Source organism: Carcharhinus amblyrhynchos, chromosome 7, assembly GCF_965287045.1.
Source record: "Carcharhinus amblyrhynchos chromosome 7, sCarAmb.v2.hapA, whole genome shotgun sequence".
In the NCBI taxonomy this organism is placed as follows: Eukaryota; Metazoa; Chordata; class Chondrichthyes; order Carcharhiniformes; family Carcharhinidae; genus Carcharhinus; species Carcharhinus amblyrhynchos.
Window position 1 is genome coordinate 121,416,880 of NC_137330.1, and position 16,777 is coordinate 121,433,656.

A 16,777-nucleotide genomic window follows, 5' to 3' on the forward strand; every position below is an offset into this window, starting at 1 on the left:
CCCCACTCTCCCCAATCTTCCCCCTCCCCAGATCCCCCCACTCTCCTTGGATGCCTCCCATTCTTCTCCAACACATCCCAATCCTCCCCACGACGCCCTTATCTCCCATTTTCCCCCCTCCCAACTCCCCAGTTCTCCCTCTCTCTTTGATCCCTCCTCTTTCCCTTATTTTCCTCTCCCAATTCCCACTGCCCCAATCTACTCCTTCCTCATATCTCCATTATCTGCCCTGTCTACCATTGCTTTCTCTTTCCCATTTTCCCTCCCATTCTCCCTCTCTGCCCACATCCACTTTCTGCTGTCTGTCGCTGAGCCACTTACACCATCAATTTTAATCCACACTAATTTTCAACATTATCAATTGGAAATTTTCAGGCCAGCAGCTCAGCAGTGATTGACATGGAGAACATGGATGATACATCTGGCTCAAGCTTTGAGGATATGGGAGAGATGCATCAACAACTGAAAGAGGAAGATGATGGTGGTGAGGAGCCTGTGGCTACAGAGGAAGATGATGGGGCGTTCCTTGGTGTGAAGGGGTTAAAAGGGCAGCTGGGCCGAGATGTAGCAGATCAGGTATGGATGAAGGTTTTGTCTCGTGTAACAGACAAAACAGAAGCAGAGGTAGGCCATTTGCGCCTGCTCCATTATTCATTTTGACCGTGGCTGACCATCAAAATAAATATCCTCATTCCCCATCTCCCCCTATATCCCTTGATCCCTTTAGTCCCAAGAACTATATCTAATCCCTTCTTGAAACCACATAATTTTTTAGCCTCAACTACTTTCTGTAGTTGTCAATTCCTCAGATTCACCACTCTCTGGTGAAGAAATTCCTCCCTACCTCAGGTTTATCCCTTATCCTCAAACTATGATCCCTAGTTCTGGACTCCCCACCATCAGGAACATTCTTTCTGAATCTACCCTGTCTAATGCTGTCAGAATTTGATAAGTTTCTATGCATCCGCTTTCAATCTTCTAAATTCCAGTGAATTTAATCTTAACCAACATAGTCTCTCCTCATATGACAGACCTACCTTTCCAGGAATCAGCCTGGTAAACCCTCACTGCACTCCCTTTATAGCAATGCCTACAACCCTGCAGCAAGGACATCCTTCCTCATATAAGGATACCAAAACTGCACAATACTCCAGGTGTGACCTCACCAACACCCTATTTTATGCAGTGAAATATCCCTATTCCTGTATTCAAATCCTGTTGCTATGAAGGCCAATATACCATTTGCCTTCTTTACTGCCTGCTGTATCTGTGCGCTCACTTTCAGTGATTGATGCACGAGGACACCAAGGTCTCATTGAGTATCTATGTCTCTCAATTTACACCCTTTAAATAATAATCTGCTGCAGAAGTGGATAACCTTACATTTATCCACATTTTACTGCATCTGCCATGTTGATCTGGTATTTTCATTCAGGGGTAAAGACACCTTGTGATTAATTTTCTTTGAGCCACTTCTAATTTACAGGACTGAGGAAAAGATCCATGGCCATTGGTACCAGTTAGTAGGGAGATCTATCTGTGAGTAGTAGCTCTCAGATTTGAAAGTGGCCTTCACATAACTCCTGGCACCAAGCACTGAACTTGAATCTTGTAGTTGGTACTGAGAACTTCACACATCTGTGCTAATCTAATGGGGGAGCCGGTGGTGTAGTGGTATTGTCACTGAGCTAGTAATCTAGAGACCCAGGGTAATGCTCTGGAGACTTGCATTTGAACCTCACCACAGCAGATGGTGAAATTAGAATTAAATAAAAATGTAGAATGAAAACTTCAATGATGACCATGAAACCATTGTCAATTGTGATTAAAAACCCAAATGGTTTACTTATGTCTTTTAGGGAAGGAAATCTGCTGTCCTTATCCAGTTTCTGGCCTACATGTGACTCCAAATCCATAGTAATGTGGTTGACTCCTGATACCCCCTGAAGTGGTCTAGCACCAGTTCACGGACAAATAAGAATGGAAATAAATCATTTGATCCTGGGACAGCTCAGCCTCTTAAAGTGCATCCCCATGAACATGGGATATTGTAGGGCAAGCGATGGCCTAGTGGTATTATTCGCTAGACTATTAATTCAAAAACTCAGCTAATGTTCTGGGGACCCAGATTCGAATCCTGCCATGGCAGATGGTGGAATTTTGAATTCAATTTTTTTTAAAAATCTGGAACTAAGACTCTGTTTGAATGGCACAGTGGTTAGCACTGCTGCCTCACAGCGCCAGAAATCTGGGTTCAATTCCTGGCTAGGTCACTGTCTGTGTGGAGTTTGTACATTGTCCCTATCTGCGTGGGTTTAGAACATAGAATACTACAGCACAAACAGGCCCTTCGGCCCACGAGTTGCGCCGATCACATCAACACCTACCAATCTATAGACCTATCTATAACCCCCAATCCCATAAAACCCCATATACTCATCCAGAAGTCTTTTAAAAGACCCCAGCGAGTTCGCGTCCACCACCACTGACGGCAGTCGATTCCATTCACTCACCACCCTCTGAGTGAAAAACTTACCCCTAACATCACTTCTGTACTTTCCTCCCCGCACCTTAAATCGGTGTCCTCTCGTAGTGACCATTTCAACCCGGGGAACTAGCCTCTGAGAATCCACCCTATCTATTCCTCTCAACATTTTATAAACTTCTATCAGGTCGCCTCTCAACCTTCGTCTCTCCAGGGAAAAGAGTCCCAGCTCCCTCAACCTAACTTCATAAGGCATGCCTCCCAGTCCAGGCAACATCCTTGTAAATCTCCTCTGCACCCTTTCAATAGCTTCTACGTCTTTCCTATAGTGAGGCGACCAGAACTGCGCACAGTACTCCAAATGAGGCCTGACAAGGGTCTTATAAAGTTGCAGCATTACCTCCTGATTCCTAAACTCAATCCCTCGATTAATGAAGGCCAGTACACCATACGCCTTCTTGACCACATCCTCCACCTGCGAGGCCGACTTAAGAGTCCTGTGGACCCGGACCCCAAGATCCTTCTGCTCTTCAACACTACTAAGACTCCTGCCCTTGATAGTGTACTCGTTCATCCCGTTGGTTCTGCCAAAATGGACAACTACACATTTATCTGCGTCGAAGTCCATCTGCCACTTCTCCGCCCAGTCCTGCATCCTATTTATGTCCTGCTGCAACTTTTGACATCCTTCCAGACCATCCACAACACCACCGACCTTCGTGTCACCAGCGAACTTATTTACCCATCCCTCCACTTCCTCATCTAGGTCATTTATGAAAATGACAAACAGCAAGGGTCCTAGAACAGATCCCTGGGGCACTCCACTGGTGACTGACCTCCATGCCGAAAAAGACCCATCCACAACCACTCTCTGCCTTCTGCAGGCAAGCCAGTTCTGGATCCACAAGGCCAAAGGCCCTTGGATGCCATGCCCTCTTACCTTCTCAAGAAGTCTTGCATGGGGGACCTTATCAAACACCTTGCTGAAGTCCATGTACGCCACGTCCACTGCACTTCCTTCGTCAATGTGTTCAGTCACATTATCGAAGAACTCAACTAGGCTCGTAAGGCACGACCTGCCCTTGACAAATCCATGCTGACTATTTCTGATCATGTCAAACCTCTCCAAATGCTCGTAAATCTTGTCCCTCAGAAGCCTCTCCATCAGCTTACCAACCACTGAGGTCAGACTCACTGGTCGGTAATTTCCCGGGCTATCTCTGTTCCCTTTCTTGAAAATAGGAACTACGTCCGCAATCCTCCAATCTTCCAGAACCTCTCCCATCTCCATTGACGACGCAAAGATCATCGCCAGGGGCTCTGCAATCACTTCCCTCGCCTCCCACAGTATCCTGGGGTACATCCCATCTGGTCCCGGCAACTTATCTATCTTGATAGAATTCAAAAGTTCTAACACATCCTCCTCCTTAATATCCACATACTCAATCTTTTCCATCTGCTGCAAATCCGTAGCAAAGTCTCCCAGATCAGTTTCCACTGTGAATACTGAGGCAAAGTACTCATTAAGCACCCCCCACATGTTGCATTGGCAACAACATACTGGCCTCACACCCAAACTTGCCCCTTTTAGTAACCCAGAGGAAAAAGTAAAAAAAACGACTTATAACTTACCTTGCCTCACCCTTATCTCTTTGGCCCTGTGAGCCAAAGCCCTTACAGCACACTCAAAAACAAAAGCAGTCTTACCTGCTCTCAGTCAGAGCCCCTCTCTCTCTCTCTCTCTTTTTTAGGTTAGAGGAAGGGAGAGGGCTGGGATACTCTACCTATGTAGAGTATCGGGAATCCCCTCCGGTCTAATTTATAGTAGGGTGAGAAAAACAAAACTCGACCCAAGTGCCCTAGCAACTACTTCCGGTGTAAAACTTAAAGCAAGCAAAAAAAACTAAAACAAAGTTAGTTTTTAAAAAAAGAAAAATGTCGCTGTACTCACCCACAAGCTCTCCACACGCAAATCCGCTGGACGCTCCAGTTTCCTCCCATAGTCCAAAGATGTGTGGGTAGATTGATTGGCCATGGTAAATTGCCCCTTAGTGTTAGAGGGATTAGAAGTGTAAATGCATGAGGCTTTGGGGATAGGGTCTAGGTGGGATTGTGATTGGTGCAAATTCAATGGGTCAAATGGCCTCCTTCTGCACTGTAGGATTCTATGATTCTACTGATGACCATGAAACCACTGTCGATTATTGGAAAAACTCATTTGGTCCATGAATATCCTTTTGGGAAGCAAATCTGCCATCTTTATCTGGTCTGGCCTACATGTGACTCCAGAGCCACAGCAATGTGGTTTGGCTCTCAATGGCTCTTGGGCAACGAGTGATGAGCAGTAAATGCTGGCCAGCCAGCGACACCCATGTCCTTTGAATGAATTTTTAAAAATCCCATTCCTCAGCCACTGTCTGAGGCGGAACACACCGTTCAGATCCACAGCAATGTGGTTAACTCTTAAATACCCTCAGGGATGTGCAATAAATACTGGTCCAGCCAGTGACCATATCTCATGAACAAAAATAAAAAAATTGGTGGTGCATTCACCTCTCACTGTGTATATTACTAGAAGTCAACCTTTGCTGGGGCACTGCTCTTCACAGTTGTTGTCTGGCCTGTTTTAATTCCCAACATATGTTAATTTATGACACAGGCATCCATTATAGGGTCTGCCACTGTAATGTTTGGTTTATCTCTTGCAGGTGTGGCAGGCAGGCAAGAGGCAGGCATCGAAAGCTTTCAATTTGTACGGTAACATTGATATTCTCAGACCTTACTTTGATGTTGAGCCTATCCAAGTCAGGAACAGGTAGGTGTGTTGTCCTATGTGAAATTGTTTACCAGTTCTTCTGTAAAATATGCAGATCAATGAAAAAATGAAATAGAACATGGAAATTGTAAATGAGAGGCAGGATATTCACCCCAACCTATCTGTTAGTTCTTACCTTCCAGATATTGTATAGTTTTAATTCTATATGCCTGTTTTCTGTTCTCATATCTTGACCCCATTTTATTACAACCACCTAATTATCTATTCTTAAATGGGCTCCATTTCAGTAACTATCTCTAATGTATTCCACATCCTCAAAACCCTTTGTCTATATGGAAACAAACTCCTTAGTCCTAAATCTCCTGAATTTAAACTTATATCTCTGTTCTATCCATGTAAAATCTCACTTTGGATAAAGATTTGTCCAAATCCCATTTTACCATTAGAAATGTAGGAACAATAGGACATATTGTAACTGAAATAGACTACTGCATTTTGTTTGAAGTTATGCATTAATTGGAGCATGAGTTGAAAAGCTTTTTTTCCCCTTACCTTATTTTTGATATTCTGTATTTTGCTTTTTTTTCCCTAGCCCAGGACTTTTAGTCCTCGGCAATGTTCAGACTTTGGACTCTTGTCTTCAGGATCTGAAATTAGGGCCTCTAATTTGGACATTGCAAGTCCTGCTACAAATAGTCTTGTCAAGTATTGATATTTAATACATTAGAAATCAGACATTCACCATTGACCTTTCCTAGTTCCAGACCTGAATATATCTTATGTATTTGTGTTTAATATATTTTCCCCCATTCCAGGTTGATGGAGTCTCTAATTCCAGTCCGAATGATCAATTTCCCTCAGGTGTGTTTGCTTTAGCTTCTGTTTATATTCTACTTCTAGTTAGCCACCTTTACCAAGTTGAGAATGGCACCCTAACAAACATTTTATCTGACTTTTTTGGAAAATGTATAATTAAAAGTGAATTTGTTAGAGAAGTATGTTGCATGGTCAGGATGCAGTCAGATTAATCTAAAACACAATTCCAATATCGTGTGGGGAGGGGCAGAAATATTAGACATCTGGAACTGTCTCCTTGTTATTTCAAAATACTTCTTAAATGTTGTGAGGGTTTCCACCTCTACCACCCTTTCAAGTAATGAATCCTAGATTCCCACCACCCTCTGGGTGAAAAGTTTTTTCTCATATCTCCTATGAATCTCCCCCATTTAACTTAAATCTGTGTCCCCTGATGTTGGACTGGGGTGGGCTCACCTGATGAAGGGACAATGCTCCGAAAGCTCGTGCTACCAAATAAACCTGTGGACTTTAACCTGGTGTTGTGAGACTACTTACTGGTCATTGACCCCTCTTTTAAGGGGAAACATTTCTTCCTATCCACCCAATCAATGCCCTTCACTTTTATACAATTTGATCAGGAATCGGAAACCCCACCTTCAGGCCTTCCTTTCTCCAAGAGAAACAATCCCATCCTATCCAGTCTCTGTTAATAGCTGAAATGTTTCAGTCCAGGCAGCATCCTGGTGAATCTCCCCTTCACCCTTTTTACTGCAATCACGTCCTTCTTATAGTGTGGTGACCAAAACTGCACATAGCACTATAGCTGTGGCCAAACAAGTGTTTTATACAGTTCTATTGTAAACTTCCTGCACTTATCTTCAATGCCTTGGTTAATAAAGGCTAGTATCCCATTTGCCTTCTTAACCACCCTATCCACTTGTCCTGCTGTCTTCACACCAAGCTCCCTTTGAACATAGAACATAGAACATTACAGCGCAGAACAGGCCCTTCGGCCCACGATGTTGCGCCGACCAGTTACAAAAACAATGACCCACTAGCCTATACCAATCCCTTTTCGTCCATATACCTATCCAGAGATCTCTTAAACGCCCCCAAACTAGACGCATTTACAACCGCAGCAGGCAGGGCATGCCAATCCCTCACCACCCGCTGGGTAAAGAACCTACCCCTGACATCCGTCCTGTAGCTACCCCCCCTTAATTTAAAGCCATGCCCCCTCGTGCTAGCTTTCTCCATCCGAGGAAAAAGGCTATCACTATCCACCCTATCTAAACCTCTAATCATCTTATATGTTTCAATAAGATCCCCTCTTAGCCGCCTTCTTTCCAACGAAAACAACCCTAAATCCCTCAGTCTCTCCTCATAGGACCTCCCCACCATACCAGGCAACATCCTAGTAAACCTCCTCTGCACCCTCTCCAACGCCTCCACATCCTTCTTGTAATGCGGGGACCAAAACTGCACACAGTACTCCAAGTGCGGCCGCACTAGAGTAGTGTACAGTTGCAACATTACACTGCGACTCCTAAATTCAATCCCCCTACCAATAAACGCCAAGACACCGTACGCCTTCTTAACAACCTTATCTACTTGATTCCCAACTTTCAGGGATCTATGTACACACACACCTAGATCCCTCTGTTCATCCACACTATTCAAAGTCCTCCCGTTAGCCCTATACTCGACACATCTGTTGCTCCTACCAAAGTGAATTACCTCACACTTCTCCGCATTAAATTCCATCCGCCACCTCTCGGCCCAGCTCTGCAACCTATCTAAGTCTCCCTGCAGACTATGACACCCTTCCTCACAATCTACCACACCTCCAATTTTGGTGTCATCAGCAAATTTACTAATCCACCCAACTATACCCTCATCCAGATCATTAATAAAAATTACAAACAACAGTGGCCCCAAAACAGATCCCTGAGGCACACCACTCGTAACTGTACTCCATGATGAATATTTACCATCCACCACCACCCTCTGTCTCCTATCTGATAGCCAATTCCTGATCCAACTTCCTAGATTACCCACAATCCCATACATCTGCATTTTCTGCAGAAGCCTACCATGGTGAACCTTATCGAACGCCTTTGATCCTCTGTTTTTTCTTTATTATTTCCTCCTTCACCTTTTTGCCACCCAGTTGTTCCCTTGGTCTCTCTCTAAGTTAGTGCCGCCACTTCTTCATCTTCCTGCTTGGCGACTGGGTCACCTTGAGGTTGCACAGTGGCACAATGGTTTGCATAGTGCCAGGGATCCGGGTTTAATTCCCAGCTTGAGTCACTGTCTGTGCAGAGTCTGCGTGGGTTTCCTACGGGTGCTCTCTTTTCCTTCCACAGTCTGAAAGTCATGCTGGTTAGATGCATTGGCTGTGCTAAGTTCTCCATTAGTGTACCCGAAAAGGCACCAGCATGTGGCGACTAGGGGATTTTCACAGTAACTTCAGTGTTAATGTAAGCCCACTTGTGACACTAAATGAACTTTAAAATCTTGGCACTGGCTTTTCGCCAGCTTTCTTGAGCCATCTGCCCAGTCTCCGGACACTGATGGTTTTGGTGCTTTTCCTGTGCCCACCACCACAAGCTCCCTTCCTCTGATCTCCTCCCAGTTTCTTCTTCTTCACCCAGGTGGCTTCACCTTCATCTTGGCCCAGGGCTTTGGGATTTGGAATTGGGATGGCAGCAGGGCAGCTGTGGCCACCAGCAGTTGCCGATTGATCCTGGAGGAGCCTGACCCCGGTGCTGGCTGTCTGCAGCAGTAAGCTGTACCACCTGGTTCACTCTTGTGTTCACCTCTGGTAGCCAGTAGCCGACAGTGCCTTCTTGACACAGGCCAGCGAGAGGGTGTGGCACTGCCAGAAAGAGGCCACTGCCTCCATAATGTGGCCTGGCACAGTGGACACTCCTGCTACCTGCTGCATCATGGGACGCAGCAGGCCCCTTTGCCTCTTCCTGACTCAGGAGCAGCCTTCGAGCAGATTGCCTGAAGCCAATTGCAGCGACAGCAGCGCCTTCAGCACATTCCCTTCGCTGTCCTCCAGGACAGTGCCCCCCACTCCTCCCTCCTGCGCTCCTTGCTGCGAGGACCAAAACTGTTTTCCTAGGGTGTGACTATTCATTGTGTATTCCCTTGCCTTGTTACTTCTCCCAAAATTCATTACCTTACACTTTTCAGGGTTAAATTTCATTTGCCACAGTTCTGCCCGTCTGACCAACCCATCTATATTCCTCACTATTTACCATCACCAATGTTTGTAACATTTAAGAACATAAGAAATAGGAGCAGGAGTAGGCCATCTAGCCCTTCGAGCCTGCCCCGCCATTCAATAAGATCATGGCTGATCTGTCGTGGCTCAGTTCCACTTTCCCGCCCTCTCCCCATAACCCTTAATCCCCTCGCTTATCAAAAACCCATCAACCCGCGTCTTAAAAATATTTAGCGAGGCAGCCTCCACCACTTCAACGGGCAGAGAATTCCAGAGATTCACCACCCTTTGAGTGAAGAAGTTCCTCCTCAACTCCGTTCTAAACCGCCCCCCCTTTATCTTGAGGCTGTGCCCCCTAGTCCTACTGTCCTTTCTGAGCGGGAAGAGTCTCTCCACCTCTATCCTATCCATCCCATTCATCATCTTATACGTCTCAATGAGATCTCCCCTCATTCTTCTAAACTCTTAACGAGTACAAGCCTAGTTTATTCAGCCTCTCCTCATAGCTCAACCCCCTCAACTCCGGCATCAGCCTAGTAAACCTCCTCTGCACTCCCTCCAAGGCCAAAATATCCTTGCGTAAGTACGGCGCCCAAAACTGCACACAGTACTCCAGCTGCGGCCTCACCAATGCCCTATACAGCCGCAGCAAGACCTCCCTACTTTTGTATTCAATCCCCCTCGCTATGAAGGCCAGCATCCCATTCGCCTTCCTGACCACCTGCTGCACCTGCAGGCTGGGTTTTTGCGACTCATGCACAAGGACCCCGAGGTCCCTCTGCACCGTCGCCTGCTGCAGTTTTTCGCCACGTAAGTAATAATCCTTCCTACCATTATTCCTACCAAAGCGGACCACCTCACACTTGCCAACATTAAATTCCATTTGCCATTTCCTGGCCCATTCGCCCAGCCTATCTAGATCCTTCTGTAGACTCTCCACACCCTCCGCACAATTTGCCGTTCCACCAATGTTGGTGTCATCAGCAAATTTCGACACCCTACACTCGGTTCCCTCCTCCAGATCATCTATATAAATGGTAAATAGCTGAGGCCCCAGCACCGACCCCTGGGGCACTCCACTAGTCACCATCCGCCAATCCGAATAGCACCCATTGACCCCCACTCTCTGCCTCCTATTTGACAACCAATCCTCTAACACCCTACCCCCAACTCCATGTCCCCTGACCTTCTGCAATAACCTCTTGTGAGGTACCTTGTCAAACGCCTTCTGAAAATCAAGAACGACCACATCTACCGGCTCTCCTCTATCCACCGCCCTAGACACATCCTCATAGAACTCCAGTAAATTTGTCAGACACGACTTCCCTTTAACGAAACCGTGCTGCGTCTGCTCTATCAAGCAATTCCCCTCAAGATGCCTCGCTATTTCCTCCTTGATGACGGATTCTAACATTTTACCTACAACAGACGTTAAACTAACCGGCCTACAATTCCCTGCCTTTTGCCTGGTACCCTTCTTAAACAACGGCATAACATTAGCCGTTTTCCAATCTTCCGGCCCTTCCCCGGAATCCAGCGACGTCTGGAAAATAACCACCAAGGCATCCACAATCACCTCCGCCATTTCTTTCAGAACCCTCGGATGCATTCCATCTAGTCCTGGTGACTTGTCCACAATCAGCCCCTCCAATCTGTCGAGCACTGCCTCTCTAGTAACAGTAATGTCATTAAGACCCTCCAGTCCTACCACCTTTCCATCTCTAACACCCAGCAAATTATTCACGTCCTCCTCCGTGAAGACAGAAACAAAAAAGTTATTCAAGACCTTAGCCATATACCCATCCCCTACCGCTAAGTCCCCCTTCTCATCCTCTAAGGGTCCAACATTCACCCTAGCCAGCCTCTTCCTTTTTATATATTTATAAAAACTCTTGCTATCCTTTTTTATATCAAGCGCTAGCCCAGCTTCATAGTTTCTCCTACCCTTCTATATCAACTTCTTTGTCAATCTTTGTTGACATTTAAACCTCTCCCAATCCTCTTCTCGCCCACTACTCTTAGCTACTCTAAACGCCTCCGCTTTTAATTTAACACTTTCCTTCACCTCCTTCGTTATCCACGGCTTATTACCTCTCCTACTACTGTCCTTTTTGACCATCGGAATAAATTTCCACTGAGCACCAAGAAAGATCTCCTTAAAGATCCTCCACTGCTCCTCAGCAGACCTACCTTCCAACGCGCTCCCCCAGTCCACATTCGCCAATTCTTCTCTCATCCTACCGTACTCCCCTCTGTTCAAACAAAGGACGCGCGTCCGGGAACCCAGGTCCTCCTCCTCCATCTGCACCAGAAACTCCACCATACAATGATCACTCTCCCCAAGAGGATCCTTCACCGCAAGGTCCCTAATTCTACCCGCCTCATTACGTAACACCAGATCCAAGATAGCTCGCTCCCTCATCGGCTCCAACACACACTGTTCCAGGAAACTATCCCGGCAGCATTCCAAGAACTCCTCGAGCCCACCGCGTCCAATATGGGTCGACCAATCTATATGTAGATTGAAATCCCCCATAACTATGGCCGTCCCATTCCTGCACGCTGCACTTATTTGCGTGTTAACAGCCTGCCCCACCTCCAGATCATTATTCGGGGGCCTATAGACGACACCCACCAGCGACTTCCTCCTTTGCTGTTCCTAATCTCTACCCACAACGATTCCACTTTCTGCACCTTGGCTCCAATATCATCCCTTGCTACCACCCTGATGCTATCCTTAATCAGCAGAGCTACGCCCCCCCCCCTTTTTTCCTCCCGCCTATCCTTCCTAAACACTTGATAGCCCTGTACATTCAGCTCCCAGTCCCTGTCACCTTGCAGCCACGTCTCTGTAATGGCCACCAGATCATATCCATTTGTGCTGATCTGCGCCACCAGCTCATCCACTTTATTCCGAATGCTTCGTGCATTCAGATAAAGTGCCTTCATCCCAGCCTTCACCTGGACCCTATTTGCTGTAACGCCACCAACCATACTCACGCCCCCTACTCCCTCTATTATTGGGACATCCTCAGCCTCTACCCTTACCTGTCCCCTCTCCTTAACTTTAGACCCCGTAATGTCACCTACCCTCGCACCCTTGCACCCTCCCCCCCCCCCCCCAATTAGTTTAAAGACCTGTCTACAGTCCTCTTTACTCTATTCGCCAGCACTCTGGTCCCAGCACGGTTCAGACCAACCCCATCCCGCCCGAACAGGTCCCACCTACCCCAATACTGGTGCCAATGCTCCATAAATTCAAACCCATTCCTCCCACACCAATCCCTGAGCCACCCATTCACTTCCTTAATCCTATCTACCTTACGCCCGTCTGCACTCGGTTCAGGCAGTAGCCCAGAGATAACCACCTTGTTGGTTCCACTTTTTAATACCATTCCCAGCTTTTCATACTCCCTCCCCAGATCCTCAGTTCGCATTTTGCCTACGTCATTGGCACCCACATGTACCACAACGACCGAATTCTCACCCTCCCACTCCAGGTTCCTCTGCAGCCCAGATGTGACATCCCGGACCCGAGCACCAGGCAGACAACACACCCTTCTGTGCACTTTGTCTTTGTGACAAAGGACAGTGTCAATACCCTTCACCCCACTATCCCCAATCACTACTACGTTCCTTTTCACCTTCTCTTTGCCTATGTCCTGCTGCATCACTGTACTGTGTGCAGTTTGCTCACCGACCTCACCTCCCTCGTCCTCGTCCAGACTGGAAGCAAGAACCTCAAACCTGTTATGCAGGTTGAGAGGCTGAGGCCTCCGCTCCCCAGCCTCCTTCCTCCTCTCCCCACCCCCCTTCCTCCTCTCAGCAGCCCCCTCTTGTTCCTGACCCTTAGAGTTAGCCAGTCTGGGGGGGGGTAGATGTCACTTGCACCCCATTGACAATGGCACCCTCTCTCCCCCTGATGAGCCTCAGTGTCTGTAGCTCAGAGGCCAGCTCATCTACCTTGAGCTGGAGCTCCTCCAGCAACCTGCACTTACTGCAGACATGGTCACTGGGAAGGACCCTGGGGTCCACCAGCTCCCACATCATACAGAAGCAACACATCACATGCCCCTCCATTATTCACTGTAGTAGTATTGAAAATTGCCACACGAACTCACCTGGCCCTTTTTCTCCCCAGCCCTTTTGATATTAAGCCGTAATAGCTCACTCTGCTTCCCCCTCACTCCGCTGCCCGCTCCGACGCTGCCCGCTGTCGAGACCAGGCCTCCTTTTAAACCTGGCGCTGATTTAAAGCTTGCTGGCCCACAACTCCCTTCTAACCACTCCCTCAGAATTCTTAAAGCGGTAAATACAAAAAGCCTGCAAAAAGGCTTTTAAATGATTTAAACAGTTCTACAAGGAAGTAAGTGCTTTAAACTTATTTAAACAGGTCTTTAACAGGTAAATTCTTATCTCTCTCTCTCTGCTCCTTCACTCGTCTGCTCCAGCAAACAAATGCGAATTTACTTATCATACCTCCTACGTTCACATCCGAATCATTCATGTACACAACAAACAATAAGGAACATTGAAATTAGGAGCAAAAGTAGGCAAATTCAGCCCTTTAAGCCTGCTCTGCCATTCAATCAGATCATGGCTGATCTCTCCCTGGTCTCAAATCCACCTCCCCACCTGTTCTCCATATCCCTCCTTTCCCTTTATTAGAAATATATCTATCTCCTTCTTGAAATCATTCAACCATTCAGACTCCACCATGCTATGGGGCAGTGAGTTCCACAAATTCACCACCCTCTGTGAGAAGTAGTTCCCCCTCATCTCAGTTTTAAATCAACCACTTCCCAATATATACCTGTGACCTGTTGTTTGAGATTGCCCCATTAGAGGAATCTTTTGGTCTTCGTTTATCAATCTGTTTTAAAATTTTATACATCTCAATCAGATCCCCTCTTATCCGTCTAAAGTCCAAACTGTTTAATCTCTCCTCATATGTCAAACCCTTCATCTCTGGAATCAATCTGGTGAACCTCCTCTGAACTGCCTCCGATGCCACCATGTCCTCCCTCAAATAAGGAGACCAGAAGTGGACACAATACTCCAGATATGGTCTCACCAACACCCTATACAATTGCAACACTTCTTTTATACCCAGTCCCTTTGCAATAAATGCCAACATCCCATTTGCCTTTTTATTACATGCTGCATCTGTATACCGACTTTCTGCGCTTCATGAACACAAACACCCAGATCCCTCTGCCTGGACACATTTTGAATCTGCTTTCCATTTAGATAATAATTTGCCTTTCTATTTTTTCTGCCAAAATGAATAACCTCATACTTATCCACATTAAACTCCATTTGCCAAATTTTGGCCCATTCTCCTAGCCAATTTATATCCGTCTAAAATTTTTATATCCTCTTCACTACCTGCTTTCCCACTTATTTTAGTATCATTCGCAAATATTGCTACATTACATAAGAACATGAGAAATAGGAGCAGGAGTAGGCCATCTAGCCCTTCGAGCCTGCCCCACCATTCAATAAGATCATGGCTGATCTGTCTTGGCTCAGTTCCACATTCCCGCCCTCTCCCCATAACCCTTAATCCCCTCTCTTATCAAAAACCTATCAGCCTGCCTCTTAAAAATATTTAGCGAGGCAGCCTCCACCACCTCAACGGGCAGAGAATTCCAGAGATTCACCACCCTTTGAGTGAAGAAGTTCCTCCTCAACTCCGTTCTCAACCGCCCCCCTCCCCTTTATCCTGAGGCTGTGCCCCCTAGTCCTACTATCCTTTCTGAGCGGGAAGAGTCTCTCCACCTCTATCCTATCCATCCCATTCATCATCTTATACGTCTCAATGAGATCTCCCCTCATTCTTCTAAACTCTAACGAGTACAAGCCTAATTTATTCAGCCTCTCCTCATAGCTCAACCCCCTCAACTCCGTCAACCCCCTCAACCCCCTTACACTCTGTCCCTGCTTGCAGATCATTTCTATAGATTGTAAACAGATGAGGTCCAAGGACTGACCCCTGTGGCACCCCGCTAGTTCCATTTTTTTCTGTTAGTCAGCCAATGTCAATCCAATCCAGTACTCTATCCCTAATCCTCTGCGATCTCACCTTCTGGCTCAGTCTTTAATGCAGCACCTTATCTAATGCCTTCTGGAAGTTTAGACATCCACAGCCTCCCCACTATCCATTTTGCTGGTTACGTCCTCAAAGAACTCAAGCAAGTTTGTCACACATGACTTTCCCTTCATAAAACCATGCTGACAATTATGGACTGAGCTCTGTCTTCCCAAACTTCCACACCACAAGAAGTCAAGCAACTGGCCTATATTTTTCTTACTTTATGCCTCTCTCCCTTTCTGAATAGGGGCATCACATTAGCATGATTTCAATCCAATGAAACTTTACCAGAATCCAAAGAAATTTGAAATATCACAAGCAATGCATCCACTGTCTCTGCAGCCACCTCTTTTAATACCCTAGGGTGCAAACCATCAGGTCGTGGAGATTTATTTGCCCTTAATTCATTTGTTTATTCAATACCTTCTCCCAAATGATGAGTACTGCACCAAGTTTCTCAATTTTTGGAAAATCTTAATTAATAGAATGATGGTCACTGATTTGATTTGATTTATTATTGTTACATGTATTATACACAGTAAAAAGCATTGTTTCTTGCACACTATACAGACAAAGCATACCATTTATAGAGAAGGAAAGGAAAGAGCACAGAATATAGTGTTACAGTCATAGCTAGGGTGTAGAGAAAGATCAACTTAATGTCTGACAGCAGCAAAGAAGAAGCTGTTCTTCAGTCTGTTGGTACATGTCCTCAGACTTTTGTATCTTTTTCCCAACGGAAGAAGGTGGAAGAGAGAATGTCCAGGGTACTTGGGATTTTTAATTATGCTGGCTGCTTTTCCGAAGCAGCGGGAAGTGTAAACACCGTCATTGAATGGGAGGCTGGTTTGCGTGATGGATTGGGCTACATTCGCAACCTTTTGTAGTTCCTTGCGGTCTTGGGCAGAGCAGGAGCCATACCAAGCTGTGATACAACCAGAAAGAGTGCTCTCTATGGTGCATCTGTAAAAGTTGGTGAGAGTCGAAGCTGACATGTCAAATTTCCTTAGTCTTCTGAGAAAGTAGAGGTGTTGGTGGGCGTCAGCATGGGGGGACCAGGACAGGTTGTTGGTGATGTGGATACCAAAAAGCCTGAACTCAGAGTGGTTCCCCACTGTCACTTCAGCCACTTGCCCTGTCCTATTTCCCAAGAATAGGTCATGTTTTGCCCTTTCCTGAGTAGGACTCTTCACATACTGCCTGAGAAATCTTTCATGAAAACACTTAACAGATTCCACCTCACCTAAGCCTTTAACATTATGGCAGTCCCAGTGTATGTTAAGAAAATTAAAATCCCCTACTATGACAACCCTATTAATAAGGTGGATGAACTTGCAGCGTGGATCAGTACCTGGAACTTTGATGTTGTGGCCATTTCAGAGACATGGATAG

General features: G+C 46.1%; 1 protein-coding gene across 1 annotated transcript in view; it reads left to right on the forward strand.

The window, feature by feature from the left end:
- The window catches only part of yipf3 (Yip1 domain family, member 3), a 34,176-nt gene that overhangs the window by 1,133 nt on the left and 16,266 nt on the right, over positions 1–16,777 (forward strand). The window contains exons 2-4 of the mRNA XM_080193060.1: positions 376–576; positions 5,194–5,300; positions 6,077–6,122. Of these exons, the coding sequence (XP_080049186.1) occupies positions 376–576; positions 5,194–5,300; positions 6,077–6,122 (354 nt within the window). The remainder of the gene's footprint in view (positions 1–375; positions 577–5,193; positions 5,301–6,076; positions 6,123–16,777) is intronic.